General features: G+C 48.9%; 5 protein-coding genes across 5 annotated transcripts; 3 read left to right on the top strand and 2 right to left on the bottom strand.

Moving 5' to 3' along the window:
- Window positions 1–1,481: 1,481 nt before the first annotated feature.
- On the top strand, window positions 1,482–2,619 carry BKA55DRAFT_691197 (uncharacterized protein; the record flags this gene model as incomplete). The annotated part of the gene is made up of 2 exons (XM_046199631.1): window positions 1,482–2,356; window positions 2,466–2,619. The coding sequence occupies 2 exons, from the start codon at window positions 1,482–1,484 to the stop codon at window positions 2,617–2,619; spliced, it is 1,029 nt and encodes a 342-aa protein (XP_046048889.1).
- A 155-nt stretch (window positions 2,620–2,774) lies between these two features.
- BKA55DRAFT_540503 (uncharacterized protein) lies at window positions 2,775–4,170 on the bottom strand (the record flags this gene model as incomplete). The annotated part of the gene is made up of 6 exons (XM_046190275.1): window positions 2,775–2,811; window positions 2,874–2,970; window positions 3,022–3,457; window positions 3,505–3,519; window positions 3,551–3,785; window positions 3,842–4,170. 6 exons carry the CDS (start codon window positions 4,168–4,170, stop codon window positions 2,775–2,777), a joined length of 1,149 nt encoding a protein of 382 aa, XP_046048888.1.
- Window positions 4,171–7,363: 3,193 nt separating this feature from the next.
- On the top strand, window positions 7,364–9,666 carry BKA55DRAFT_396070 (uncharacterized protein). The gene is made up of 3 exons (XM_046186040.1): window positions 7,364–7,825; window positions 7,875–7,958; window positions 8,008–9,666. Exons 1-3 carry the CDS (start codon window positions 7,614–7,616, stop codon window positions 9,518–9,520), a joined length of 1,809 nt encoding a protein of 602 aa, XP_046048887.1. The 5' UTR covers window positions 7,364–7,613; the 3' UTR covers window positions 9,521–9,666.
- Window positions 9,667–10,406: 740 nt separating this feature from the next.
- Window positions 10,407–11,393, top strand: BKA55DRAFT_513457 (HIT-like domain-containing protein; the record flags this gene model as incomplete). The annotated part of the gene is made up of 1 exon (XM_046187893.1): window positions 10,407–11,393. One exon carries the CDS (start codon window positions 10,407–10,409, stop codon window positions 11,391–11,393), a length of 987 nt encoding a protein of 328 aa, XP_046048886.1.
- A 150-nt stretch (window positions 11,394–11,543) lies between these two features.
- BKA55DRAFT_512814 (uncharacterized protein) lies at window positions 11,544–12,109 on the bottom strand (the record flags this gene model as incomplete). Its single annotated transcript, XM_046187836.1, has 3 exons — window positions 11,544–11,835; window positions 11,889–11,968; window positions 12,020–12,109. The coding sequence occupies 3 exons, from the start codon at window positions 12,107–12,109 to the stop codon at window positions 11,544–11,546; spliced, it is 462 nt and encodes a 153-aa protein (XP_046048885.1).
- Window positions 12,110–12,267: the final 158 nt, after the last annotated feature.

Below are 12,267 nucleotides of genomic sequence, written 5' to 3'. Positions count from 1 at the left end.
GGTGGATTAGAACGAAAAGGAATGAATGATATCAAGAGGAAACTTCAAATGGGTGTTACTGGTAAATACTACCATCGATTCATAGCTACCTTATATTACAATCTTCCACTTCCGTCAAGGGCATTTCATGTACTTTGGGAACTGAGCCATCCGTCCCTCGCCTCCGCAGCATTCGCGAAGACCAAACTCTGAAGCCATGATGGTCAGCGGCGGCGAAGTATGGGAACCTTAAATCCATCTTCACGTTTCATTATCCCAAGTGTCCGGCACGGGTCAGTTGTGTACCTAAGGCAGCTGCAGGGTGGGAATAAAAACCCAGAGACTGAAAAAAGTACCCGACTTCTTCTCCTCAAAGCTTCAGCTTTCAGAAGGGTGACACATGGTCTTCGCCGCGCAATATATATTCGCGGTAAATTTGGCTTTATTCACTGAACTCCACTCTGATCATTGAAGAAATGCATACAAATTTCGTCAGTGATGAGACGTACTGTATCTGTCGAACCGGGCTAAGGCTTGGCGATGAACAGCAAAAATGTCTTCTGAGATGAGAAAACGACACGAGATGGGCTAAGGGCAGTTGGTTAGGATGACGGCCAAGGTCGTAGAACAGAATTGGGGAATTACAAAGGACCATCGACGGACTGTTGTTTGATGGGTTGGGGAGCGAGATGAATAGCAAAAAAAGAAAACCGAATTATGTCTGATGCGAAGGGAAGGGAACAGATGAAGAAGATGATAATTGAGAGGCGCTGGAGGCAGAGCTGAAATGTAGTTTTGTAGTTGGGCGCAGTAGGTGTTCCCAAGACACCTCAAGTAGGAAGCCGAGACGTTGAGGAGAATGAGATTAAGTAGTTCGGTTCTTGGCTTTCCTCTCGCTTTCTTAGCTATCGAGCCCCAACTCTTGAGTTGTGCTGGTTCTCCTGACTGCTTGGGCTACCTAGGTTCTATTATTGTTTACATATGCCGTGTTATACGAAGAGACTTAAGGCATTCTGGCAGTATAAGGTACCTTATACATGAGAATGATATCCCACACCATTATATTCACCCATCTGTCTCTATTAGCAGAGGGGGAACTTTCATCGCACTCAGGTCTTTCCCCCTTCAGCATCCCAGGGCCACAACTCGCCGACTCTTCCAGTTCTCACCTCTTGCGTTCTTTCCCCTTGCCTCACTCTTTTATTTACTCGCAAGTCGTAGTATCTGACCTTTAGGCTGGCGGAAAGTGGCGCTTCTCGTAAGGCAGTCGACCTTTTGATCATTTTCCTGCCACTGAGGCGCACCTGCCAATAACTTCAAACGTTCCGACAAACTGCTTATCTGATTCACGAGCTGTTAGGCACTGCCGCATCCTTACTCTTCTCTGTTCTCTCCACCCTTTGCTTCCATTTGTTTACCCTTTCATCTTGCATCTTGCATCTTCCTTCCTTCCTTCCTTCCATCATCATTCGTCGCGCTGCTGCTTCCTTAAGGCAAAAGAAATGCCGTACGTCGCAGACACCATCTTGAACCTTTATGCAAAGGTCCAGGACCTCCTCGATAGGTCAAAGAGATCATGGCTTGCAGCGCGCGAGGCATGGAATGAGGAGTCGCCTTCCAGGATTGCGACACCTGCGACTGCTACGGAGGTACCGGTACCCAAGAAAGGGACCACAAGGGGGGAAAAGAAGCAGCCCAAGAGTAGCAGCTCGTGCCATCAGCTTGGGCCGTTGACCGGTATTTTTATCAAACCTGCTGCGGAGGCTGTGACCAGAGCTCAACATGTCGCTGGCGCGTCCAGCGATGGCTCTCGGTTGATTATCTGGGCCGATGCTTCGAGGAAAAAAGTCTCTACAGGCTTTGCCGTGGCATTTCTTACTGGCTCTAACTGGGTGCGCATCTCCGCAAAGGGACACACAACTCCTACGGAAGTTGCAGAACTTGAGGCTATTTGTCTCGCGCTGGATTATGCAGTGCAAGTCACTAAAATGCAGAAGGAAAACATCAATCTTTTACAATCTCTCGAAGTGTTCACCGACAGTCAATCCGCCTTGAATCTCCTAAGGATGAAGAATAGACTCATGGTTACCACTGGACCTCACGGCAATGCACAGGGCAGCAATCCTCACACGAAAAAGGGGATCAGAAAACGAACAGTAGAGAAAGTCTGCGTCAAAATAGATGAACTTCAAGAAGCTGGAGTGATGATCGAGCTGCACTGGGTCCCACGGGGCAAAGTCACAGGCAATGTCATTGCTGATAAAGGGGCAGCGATGGCAAGAATGGGATTGACATCTGGGTATACCTCCACCGACGTTCTTGTCGAGTTTCTGCCTGTAGATGAACAGCAACTCGACATTGAACGTGGTATGATTGTGTAAGTTATTTCTCCTTTACTGCAGGCGTTCTACTCGTGAATTTCCATGTTTCTAAAGCACCTTGTGATACAATGCAATAAAGGACTGCTAACTGAGTGTGATGAGTAGACGTTTCAAGCGAACGTCGGTTCCGCGTACACGATTGGCACAAAAAGTTGCTGAGATCCTCAGTTCGAACAAGGCCACCGACACTGGCAAGAACGAGCCAGCACAGGCATCTGATGTGCAGCAAACCAAGCAAGAACTTAATCATGATAATTGACATCTGAGCTGGCGACACAGTTGGGCGAGGTATGGTTGTGCATAATCAACACAAGACATGATATTCTAATACTCTAGTCATACTCTAGGTTGTTTTGTGCTCAGTTTGGGAGCCTAGCAACGTCAGTCGCTCTGGCGGATATCCAACATCTCGCATCAAAGTCTCGATGCATCAGGCTTGTATGCAGGATAGCTACAAGGCATGGTCAGCAAAGCCAGTCAATGGGGGGGGGGGGGGGGGGGGTTGATACTTACTCGATGTAGCCGTGTTCATCCGGCGTGTAGAAGAGCGAGCGATCATATTTCGTCAGCGGCCAGCCGTTCTGAATTCGGGCTGGCAAATCGGGGTTTGCTGTTGCTAGCTCAGTACATCGTATCGGCAAATTTTGATCACATAACTTACGAATAAAGTAACGCCCAAAAGCTACAAGGTCATCGGTATGAGCTGCGTGCATAACTGCAGTGTCCGGTGTAAAACCTCCTGCAACAACGAACTTAATCTCTGAACTGCCAACGACTTTTCGAATAGGGGCTAGAGTTTCGTTCTCTTCCAAGTTTTTGTCAGGAGAATCACTTCCACCTTCGATCCTGGGTTCAACTGCATGAATGAAGGCCAGAGATGGCTGGGCCTTGATGATGGCTTCTGCCCAAGGGACGAAGACAGCCAGAGGTTCGGCCTCGCGCATGCCTTGGAATCTCGAAAAGGGACTCATGCGAATTCCAACGCGATCGGGGCCGATGGCTTCACAGACAGCGTTAAGGACTCTCAATGGAAAGCGAAAGCGGTTTTCGAGACTACCTCCATACGAATCCGTGCGGTTATTGCTGTTGGTTTGTAGCTATAAAAGTTTTAGTAGCGGTTTTTGGAAGAGAGTACTGAACTCACGAATTGGTCGATAAGCTATATGGAACGTTAGCTGTGTGAATCTCACTTTGTATCTTTCGAGCCTCACATATCCATTTGCTCCATGAATCTCAACTCCGTCGAAGCCTGCCTCGATGGCATTGAGAGCAGCCTGTCGGTAGTGTCCCACGAATCTATCAATATCAGATTCAGCCATAACGGTGAACTTAGCGGGCGGCTCGGCCGACCCAGAACCCCTCGCATCAAAGGGCACAGAACCGGCGCTCCAGACATGAGGAACAATCTTCGGGTTGGCAACTCGACTACAGGTCACAGTCAATATCCCCAATACGCGCATACTGTACATTGATGTAATTACCCCAAAGCCCAGAGCTGACAGAATATGAAGCCTCCTTTGGCATGTACAGCATCCGTTATCGTCTTCCATGCTGCTCTCTGCTCCTCGGAGTAGAGACCCGGTACACGTGACATTCCACCGGCCTCGTGAGCGACGAAGGTGCCTTCAGAGATGAGGAGGCCACCAGGAGATGCTCGTTGAGCATAATACTCTGCCGCATAAGGCGCGGGGACTGATGTGGTCTCATCTGCACGTCGTCGTGTCAAAGGAGCAAGCACCACTCGGTGCTGAAGCTCGACTTTTCCTACCTTGACGGGAGTGAAGAGCTTCGTCGTTTCTTTGAGCGCCATGCTGTATGTCTAATGATGTTGAATAGTTATTCTTGGACTCAGCATCTAGGAGTGATTAATTGCGTATTAATAATGCATGTAAACTAGTCCCGCATATGCCTCGGCTCACATTACCAATTCGGCAGTGGTATACGAAGTAGCTTGGGTTAACTTGCGCTCAGATCGATGTCTACACAGATACCAGGCATGTTTCTGTGCAAACGTCTTCTGATTCTTTGTTGAGAGGGCAAATTGTATACTGTCTTAATACAAGTGTCTGACCTAGTAGTAATTAAGGTTAAGATACCTAGGAATATATGTAAAGTTAGGGTAGCCGTTATGGAGTAGAACTAAATCATAAGCTACCTAACCTATATCTAGAAGAATCCCATTAGCTCTAGGCCTTGCGAAGAACATTTTCTTATCACTTGACCAAGAACACAATGAATATTATTGATAACTTGTAAGAAAGATCATGCTATCTGGAGCCTGCTCCGTTACTGGCAGTGAATTGCTGGTTCGGACATGTCTTGTAACATAAGACGCGATTAGCCCATCAAATATTGACAGCTATTCACAGGTCCAAGCACTTGACCAATCCGATCCAACCCAAGAGAAATCGTGAGGACGGGAAAGCATTGACCGACATCAAGTATATCCAGGTGGCTTCACCAGAGACGAACATTTCTGATCCTACCGTGTCTCACATTCATTCTATTACTTTACTCCGTCCTCTGTGCCGATAACAGCTTGTTGATCGACACACTACCACGCAGCTCACTTCGCTTGACCGGTAGTGGCTTTTAGACAGCGATAGCGCATCCTCGTTTCGACAAATACTTCCCAAAGAGCAACGGAAAACAGGGTCACATCGTGGCATAACAAAGCGGTTCGCGATGTCCCTAGCCCAGGTGAAACGCGCTTCCAGCGAGAGCAGGGATTGGACAAGGGCTGGAAATTAATCTGCAGGAACCCGAGCTTGCTCTATACGTACCGATCTGTTATGTATAAAATTATTCTTAGAGCTTCCGTTGCTTTGATGGTGAATAAAGTTGGGAATGTCTTTGCTGCTGAGGCCTCGTGAGGAATTCAAGGCGAGGAAGATATTATCTGAGCTTCCGATAGCGGAAATTCCGTAACATTTCCCGAGCATTAATCTCAAAGGCATTGTGCCATGTGTTTCAATGTCTGTGATGATACAAAACACCCACTTTATGCATATCAGCATTACCATCACAATTACAAGAAAATCCCCTAATACAATCCATGGCATATGACAGGGTCTCCACTAGAGCACGCAAGAGGCACAAGAAGGTCATAATGTTACGCTGCGCGGCAATGCGACGTTGACAAGAGCTAATGGGTGAGCTACACAAGGTAATAGAAAGGTAAGCACTCGTCGTTAATACCGCAAATGAAATGTGTGTATGAGATATATTGCTGACGTGAACAGTAGGCCAGAGTTGTGACCGAGCAGGTGTTGAAAATGCAATCTCGAAAAAAAAGGGAAACATTATTGACTCAGCTGGGGGGGGACGTCTCAGCCAGTCGGTCATCGAACTGACAGTTCACATTCACAGCCAATATTGAGGTGGCTGCACGGCAGAACGGTGAGAGGGTTGCATCCGATGCGTTTCTTTTCTTGAACAATTTTTGGACAAATGTTTCCGTTTGTGGTTGTGTATAGTTATCAACAATCCCGAGACTTGCGCGTTTTCTCCCACAAGCTTTTGTTTTCCACTTTGCGCGCAACGTTGGATGCATATTCCATACATCATGTGTGTAACAAAAAAACAGATGAAGCAACGGCGCTTACAAACCGAAATCACGGCAAATCAGTAAAAAAAAACTTGTTTTCGCTGTTGTGCATGGTCGTGCAACAGAGTCATTTATGCAAGGAGGCCGATTGACTCGATGTCAAGAGTGGAGGCTAACGTTGTGTCGATGAGATCCGACTGGGCTAGAAGTTTCATAAACTCTGAGTCTGACTAGTGCACGTGGAGTCGAACGCAATTGGGAATAGGGAAGGCAAAGTTAGATCTGAGTCGAGACACAAATGGGTCAAGATCTGATGTGAGGGGGAGAGAATGACGATGACTTGCAGACGAGATGCTGTCGTTGGAGGCGACTATCTGTTGGAAGAGTCCCTCCTTGCAGGTTGCATTGACCGTAATAATCTGTGTGAGAGTTGTGCTCTGTGTCTGTGTCTCAGTAAGAGAACCATTGTTGAACATATCATCAACAAAAGATTCAATGCAAAGTCTCGCTAACTACATATGGAGACCCAGCAACGTGGTGCTGATGCTGGGTTTATGGGGTCATGTAGCGATAAATAGCGGCCCGGAAAGGCTATGGAAGACGTTCTTTAAGTGGTGGACGGCTAGAATGACGCTAATGACCCTGCTCGGCTTCCGTTGGATCCTTGTTCCCCAAGATTAAACACGTTCAGGCTAGCTGAGAAGAGAAGGTATCTGAATCATACAATCTTGGAGCAAAAATACATCTGAGACTTGGCCGTTGTCCCCAGCTGGCCCTGGTCTATTCCTCTTTGGGATTAGGGCGACTCGACTCACCCTGGCTATCGCCATTTCCCTCCATTCAGTTTGTTTGGCCAGGAGCATGGGGTCCAAACACCAGGCGCCGGCACCACTTTCGCCCACTCTGATCATCCTAAGGTCCTTCATGTTTCTCTAAATCCCTGCTTCCCTCTCTGCCTCTCTCTTCCCTCTCTCCCACTGCGCTGTGCACCTGTGTCATCCTTCTCTCATCGGACCCCCAGGCGGTTCACACTGCCCTAACACACCCCCTAATATCCCAGCCAGGGTCAATCTTCAACCACCATCCGTCGCGTCCGCTGCCGGGTCTGAAGTCGCTGGGATCTCTTTGCTCGAGTCGAATTTCTTCTTCTCTTTCTTCTCCCCCTTCCTCCTTCCCCCACCCGTGCCCAGCCAGTGTGCGTAGCATCACCTGGTTTGCCTTCAATTGCACGCGCTCAATCAACTCGAGCCTGAACGACAATCGAAAGGAACGAACTTCCAGGTCCGTTTTCTCTCGAAAGGGGCCGTTTCTCGAGGACCATCTCACCTTCTTTAATTTGTTTACGACATTCGCTCTTTCCCTCCGTGGAAAAATAATCGTAATTTAATCTTTCACCAACTGTTACCATCGTTTGAGAACATCACGAAATCGATTGAGCTCCGACAATTCGACTTCTTCAACCTAAACTAATCACACATTCACTCAATTGTTTGCTCAGGAGAGCAGTTTTTGGCTACGATTATTAACCGCCCAACATTGCTCCATCGACCACTCCAGACGACTTTCGACCCCAACTCTTTGACAAATCAGGCAAATCATCCCAAGCTCATATCCCGACAACCATGACCTAGGTGTTGTTGAAGCTTAAGACACCACCGATTCCTGCATCAGCTTGTCGAACTTGGACCACCAACCAAACTTTACAGATGGCTGCACTCAAGCAAGACACAGTCCCTTCGAGGGCTCGTCAGTCGCGGAAATATGTCACTCCCAAAAGTGTCATTCTTGGCTTACTTTCTGCATCATCAACGGTTGTTTCGGCTCAAAATTCGGACTGTATTTCTTTAAAGGATTCAAAAGCATGCCCAGCATTTACATCTGCATCGATCTCTACCGGAGACAGCCTGCTTGAGTTCTTGTGAGTTCTCTTATCTGGTGACCGATCAATTCTCTGACTTGATAAACAGCCCCTTCTTGCGATATGTTTCAGACAGAGCATCTTTCGATAGCCAACTTTCGAACTATGTTCAGAGAGATTATATGCAGAGGCAGTAAGTCAGCCACGGAAACAACATCTCAAGCAATTCTGACAGCTCCTAGATACCAATCCTTGTTCGGATGCAGCAATGTTGATTTGACTGACACCAGCGACTTGTATGCTCGCTTCACGACAACCGTGTTATGCAATGCTATTGTCCAGAACTCTATTGAGCCCTGTGGCCTTTCAGCATCGCAGTCGCGACCTCTTTGCGCCGACAGTTGTGCTGAGTTTGCCCAAAGCGAGGCTTATGTAACATCAGACGACGAGCTCTGTTCGAGACCGTCAAGCAATTTGCTCCAGCTGATTAGAGCAGACTTCACGAACTGTGCCCTACCTGGTGGCTCCCTGGACACTAAGACATGTATTTCAGCAATTGAGAACGAGTCACAGAACTGTGGCTACGGCAACAGCACCGTAGGACTCTGTTCCTATTGTGGTTCAGGTGGCCTTAACTCGACCGACACCTGCTGTTACAACTCGAATGCCGAAGAGCGCTGCAAAGATGTCACGCTGCCAACTTTGACTGCCACCATTACATTCACACGAGTATCACCAACATCTTCAGCTACTGAGTCAAGCACTGCAGGTAGCGGAAACGACAACTCTGACGAGGATGACGATGAAGGAGGAAGTGGTGGTCTAAGCGGCGGAGCAATTGCTGGTATCGTTATTGGCGTTCTTGCTGGTCTTGGTTTGCTTGCCCTTGGCCTCCTGTTGTGCCTTAGGAGGAGACGGCGACCGAGCAGTCCCAAAGGAAGCATTTTCAACCAGCCTTCGCCTGCCCGACAAGGTGGAACAACTATGGCTCAAGCAGCATCCTCAGCCGCTCCTCAGGGTTATGAAGTTCTTCCAGGTGGACGCATAGCACGGATGTCTGCTCTCGAAGGCCATTCCGGCGATTCACCTTCACATCATCGCGACACTTCATCAGCCGCCGGTGGAATTGGTGCCGTAGGCGCATTTCCACGCAGGGATCATTCTTCTTCAGACGAGTTTACGTCAAGCCCACCCTCGTCAGAAACTCGCGGCGGAGTTCTTCGCCCACCACCGACTAAGCCCCGACGACATGGCTCACTGTCGAGTAATTCGGCCCTTGGCAGCTCTGTACCGCAATCCCCATCTAGTGCTGGGGGATTCTCATCACCTCAGGGCGTCGCTAGCCAACAATCCGAACAGTTGCCATTTTTTAAGGACTACTACTCTCAGGACGACATTCACCCCGGTGACCGAATAGCTGTTCTTTGGGCATACCAACCACGGGCAACCGACGAATTCGCCTTGGAACGAGGAGATATGCTCAAGGTTGTGGGCATATGGGACGATGGTTGGGCAACAGGCGTCATGCTCAATGAGCGGGCAGAGGAGTGGGAGGCTCGACGACAAGCTCAACGCGATAGTGGCGTCTCGAACGCGTCGGGACGCCGCGACAGCTCTCCTGCTGCAGAAGGTGAAATAAAAGCATTCCCTCTGGTTTGTGTCTGCCGCCCCGAACACTGGAGGAAGACGATTGAGGGTGATGGATCAACGGAAACTGGTTCCAATGGTTTCAATGCTCACTCATCATTCTCATGATTAATACAGTCACGACACATTTACTTGAATACGGCCCTGGAAGGTATATGTTATCGGTGCATTGGTTTAATGGCTATGGCGTTCTGGTTTCTCGGCATACCCTGTTGGCATCTGCAGCACAAACTTCATATGATATCTTCGCAAGTTCAGTACGAATATCACTTACCACGCTCCGCCGTTGGAAGATATCCCAATCCCGATCAACTTACCGACCATCTGTATCACGCCGTTATTCGTCTTTTCGACCTTTGAGCTTATGACGAACTTTGGACCCAGGTCCTTATTTTCAATTCTAGCGCTGAATTATATACCCGGTGCGAACCACCCAGGATTGTTGTTTTGCAGAATTGAGGACGATAGCGCAAGTAATGATGCATGCGCGAGCAGCTTTGGGTTGCTCAAGTGATGCATGGGGGAAATAAGGGGACGTTAGGAGAGTAGATGGCGGCATGATGAAGCAGCCGCGCCACGTTCCTTACGCCTTCAAGGCTTCTGATGATGATGTTAAATAAATAAACACTCACTACCATAGATAGAGCACCTTCTTCATAGGCGGCTATGACGCCTAACGACTTTTTAGCGATACTCCAAATAAGTTCATTATTTTTGATGATACACACAGCACGCGGTCTCTTCGAGCAGTGAAATTGAATGTAGAATTCCAGTCGAATGCCACAAGCACGCTGGCTAGTAAGCTAATAAGGGTCCATGTGTGAGATCTCATGGAATGCGGGTTCATCTGTTTACCGTTGTGGAGTGGTGTCAACAGAAGCCCCACCGTGGGGTGTCCCTCCCGTCGATTCCTCCACTGCTAAAGAGGGGCAGAATTACATTCTGAAGGAGATTCTGAACTTGTAGACCACAGCCAAGTTTTGTCAAATCAACAATGGCTGATGTCAAAGCAAAAGCGGAGGCCCTAGTGCCCAAATTCAAGCTTGATCGCGTTCTCAATCAAGATCAAGCAGGCCGTCGCATCTCACTCTACGGTTCTATCGACGACCAACCAGCTCTATTGATCTTGGAACGCGCTCCCTTCCCAACCTCACAGGCCTACCTCACCGATCTTCCCGCTCAGCTCGCGCGGATTCAGAACCTGGGCGCCAACGACATTTATCACTGGTTCATGGGCCGCAGCGGCACTGAGGCGACCAAGCCTGACGACGCCGACTTCTTCGCTGATCTCAAAATCAACCTGATTTACCCATGTACCGAAACGCACGTCAAAAAGTACAGCAAGCAGGGTGTTCGGTTTGTGACGGAGACACCAGATATTTACAAAGACCACATTCGACCGTATATGCTCAGCAAGAGGGAAGAAGGACGACTCAATTGGGTATTTAACATCATCGAAGGGCGCAAGGAGGTAGAGGATGTTATCTACAGGACAAAGCTGGGTGAGGCCGGCGAGGAGGGCTTCCTCATGCTGCCAGACCTCAACTGGGACCGCAAGACGCTCGACGCACTGCACCTACTGGCGCTGGTCGAGAGACGGGATATCTGGTCGCTGAGAGATCTACGCAAGAAGCACATCCCCTGGCTGCAGCACATGAAAACCCATCTTGTCGATGCCACTGTCAAGACGTATCCATCCATCGAGCCGGACCAGCTGAAACTCTATGTGCACTACCAGCCAACATATTACCACTTTCACATTCATATTGTTCATGTTCAGCTCGAAGCGGGGGCTACTCAGGCGACGGGCAAGGCAGTCGGACTCGAGAGTATCATAGAAACGCTGGGCGCGATGGCGGGAGACGAAGAGGCGGGAATGGATGGTATTGCTATGAGCTATACGCTAGGAGAGGCAAGTGAGTTGTGGACCGAGATTTTCGAGCCACTCAAGTCTAGCGGCGCAGCTTCTCGATCGCAATAATTAGATCGTTGACACCAGAACCGTTGGGACAGTCGGTCCACTCGCCACCGTCGCGGATGCAGTAGATTTTGTTATCGAGACGAATAGTGGCGCTCTTCGTCACACCGGCCTATCGATCGTATTAGCATGCGCATGGTTTTTCAGACGAGTTCAGCATACATCTGCAGTTCTCTTGATGCTATCCCGTAGGAGACTCAAGCCATAGGCACCATCCTCCTTTACAGCGCAGTCGTTAAGTTGCTGGAAATCGATCGCGGACTCGAGAGCACAGTCTTCGACGAGTGAGCGTTCGGGGATTTCGCTGTAGTCACGGCTTAGACACATGATGAAGCCGAGGTTGATCTTGGGATCGGGGTAGAGTTCGCGGGCGCAGAGTTCGATGATGTTGCCCATGCATTCTGAAGGGCCGTGCATGCAGTCGACGCCGTCGTTGGCAGTTGGCCTATGGAACCGAATGTTAGTCTCCTGTTGGAATATAGATGTGTATCGACATACCGGCCAATGTAAGATAAGGTGAAGTTAACCTTATCATGGACGCGCTGCATAACGGGCAGTACTAGTAGTTCAAGTCCGTCCTGGAGATATTGAGCATTTGTTATTCTACACTTAGATGGGCAGGTGATTACCTTTGCGTCAGGGCATTTACTCATGATGTGCGCCTCTAGTGGCACAAGTCTATCGGCAGTATGAACATGGTCACTCGTGATATCGACCATCGTCTGGTTAAGTATAGGGTTGAAAGGCTGCCATATCCAGAATGTATAAACAACAGCTATTATGAAGGCTATTGTGAGGGTAGGTCGACTGCGACGGAGGGAACGAGGCGGCGACATGGCTCGTTGAGCAGGGCGTTTCTCATCCATTATATATGAAG

This window comes from Fusarium redolens, assembly GCF_020744475.1.
Source record: "Fusarium redolens strain MPI-CAGE-AT-0023 chromosome Unknown BKA55scaffold_9, whole genome shotgun sequence".
NCBI classification, from domain to species: domain Eukaryota; kingdom Fungi; phylum Ascomycota; class Sordariomycetes; order Hypocreales; family Nectriaceae; genus Fusarium; species Fusarium redolens.
Note: the sequence above shows the minus strand (reverse complement) of the source record. Positions and strands in the feature narration are given on the sequence as shown.

What these genes read in the sequence shown, in the direction of transcription:
- BKA55DRAFT_396070 (XM_046186040.1), top strand. Translation starts at nt 7,614, where the DNA reads ATGGCTGCACTCAAGCAAGACACAGTCCCTTCGAGGGCTCGTCAGTCG. An exon ending in GACAGCCTGCTTGAGTTCTT is followed by an intron (nt 7,826 to 7,874) that starts GTGAGTTCTCTT and finishes CTTGATAAACAG; the next exon opens with CCCCTTCTTGCGATATGTTT. An exon ending in AGAGATTATATGCAGAGGCA is followed by an intron (nt 7,959 to 8,007) that starts GTAAGTCAGCCA and finishes GACAGCTCCTAG; the next exon opens with ATACCAATCCTTGTTCGGAT.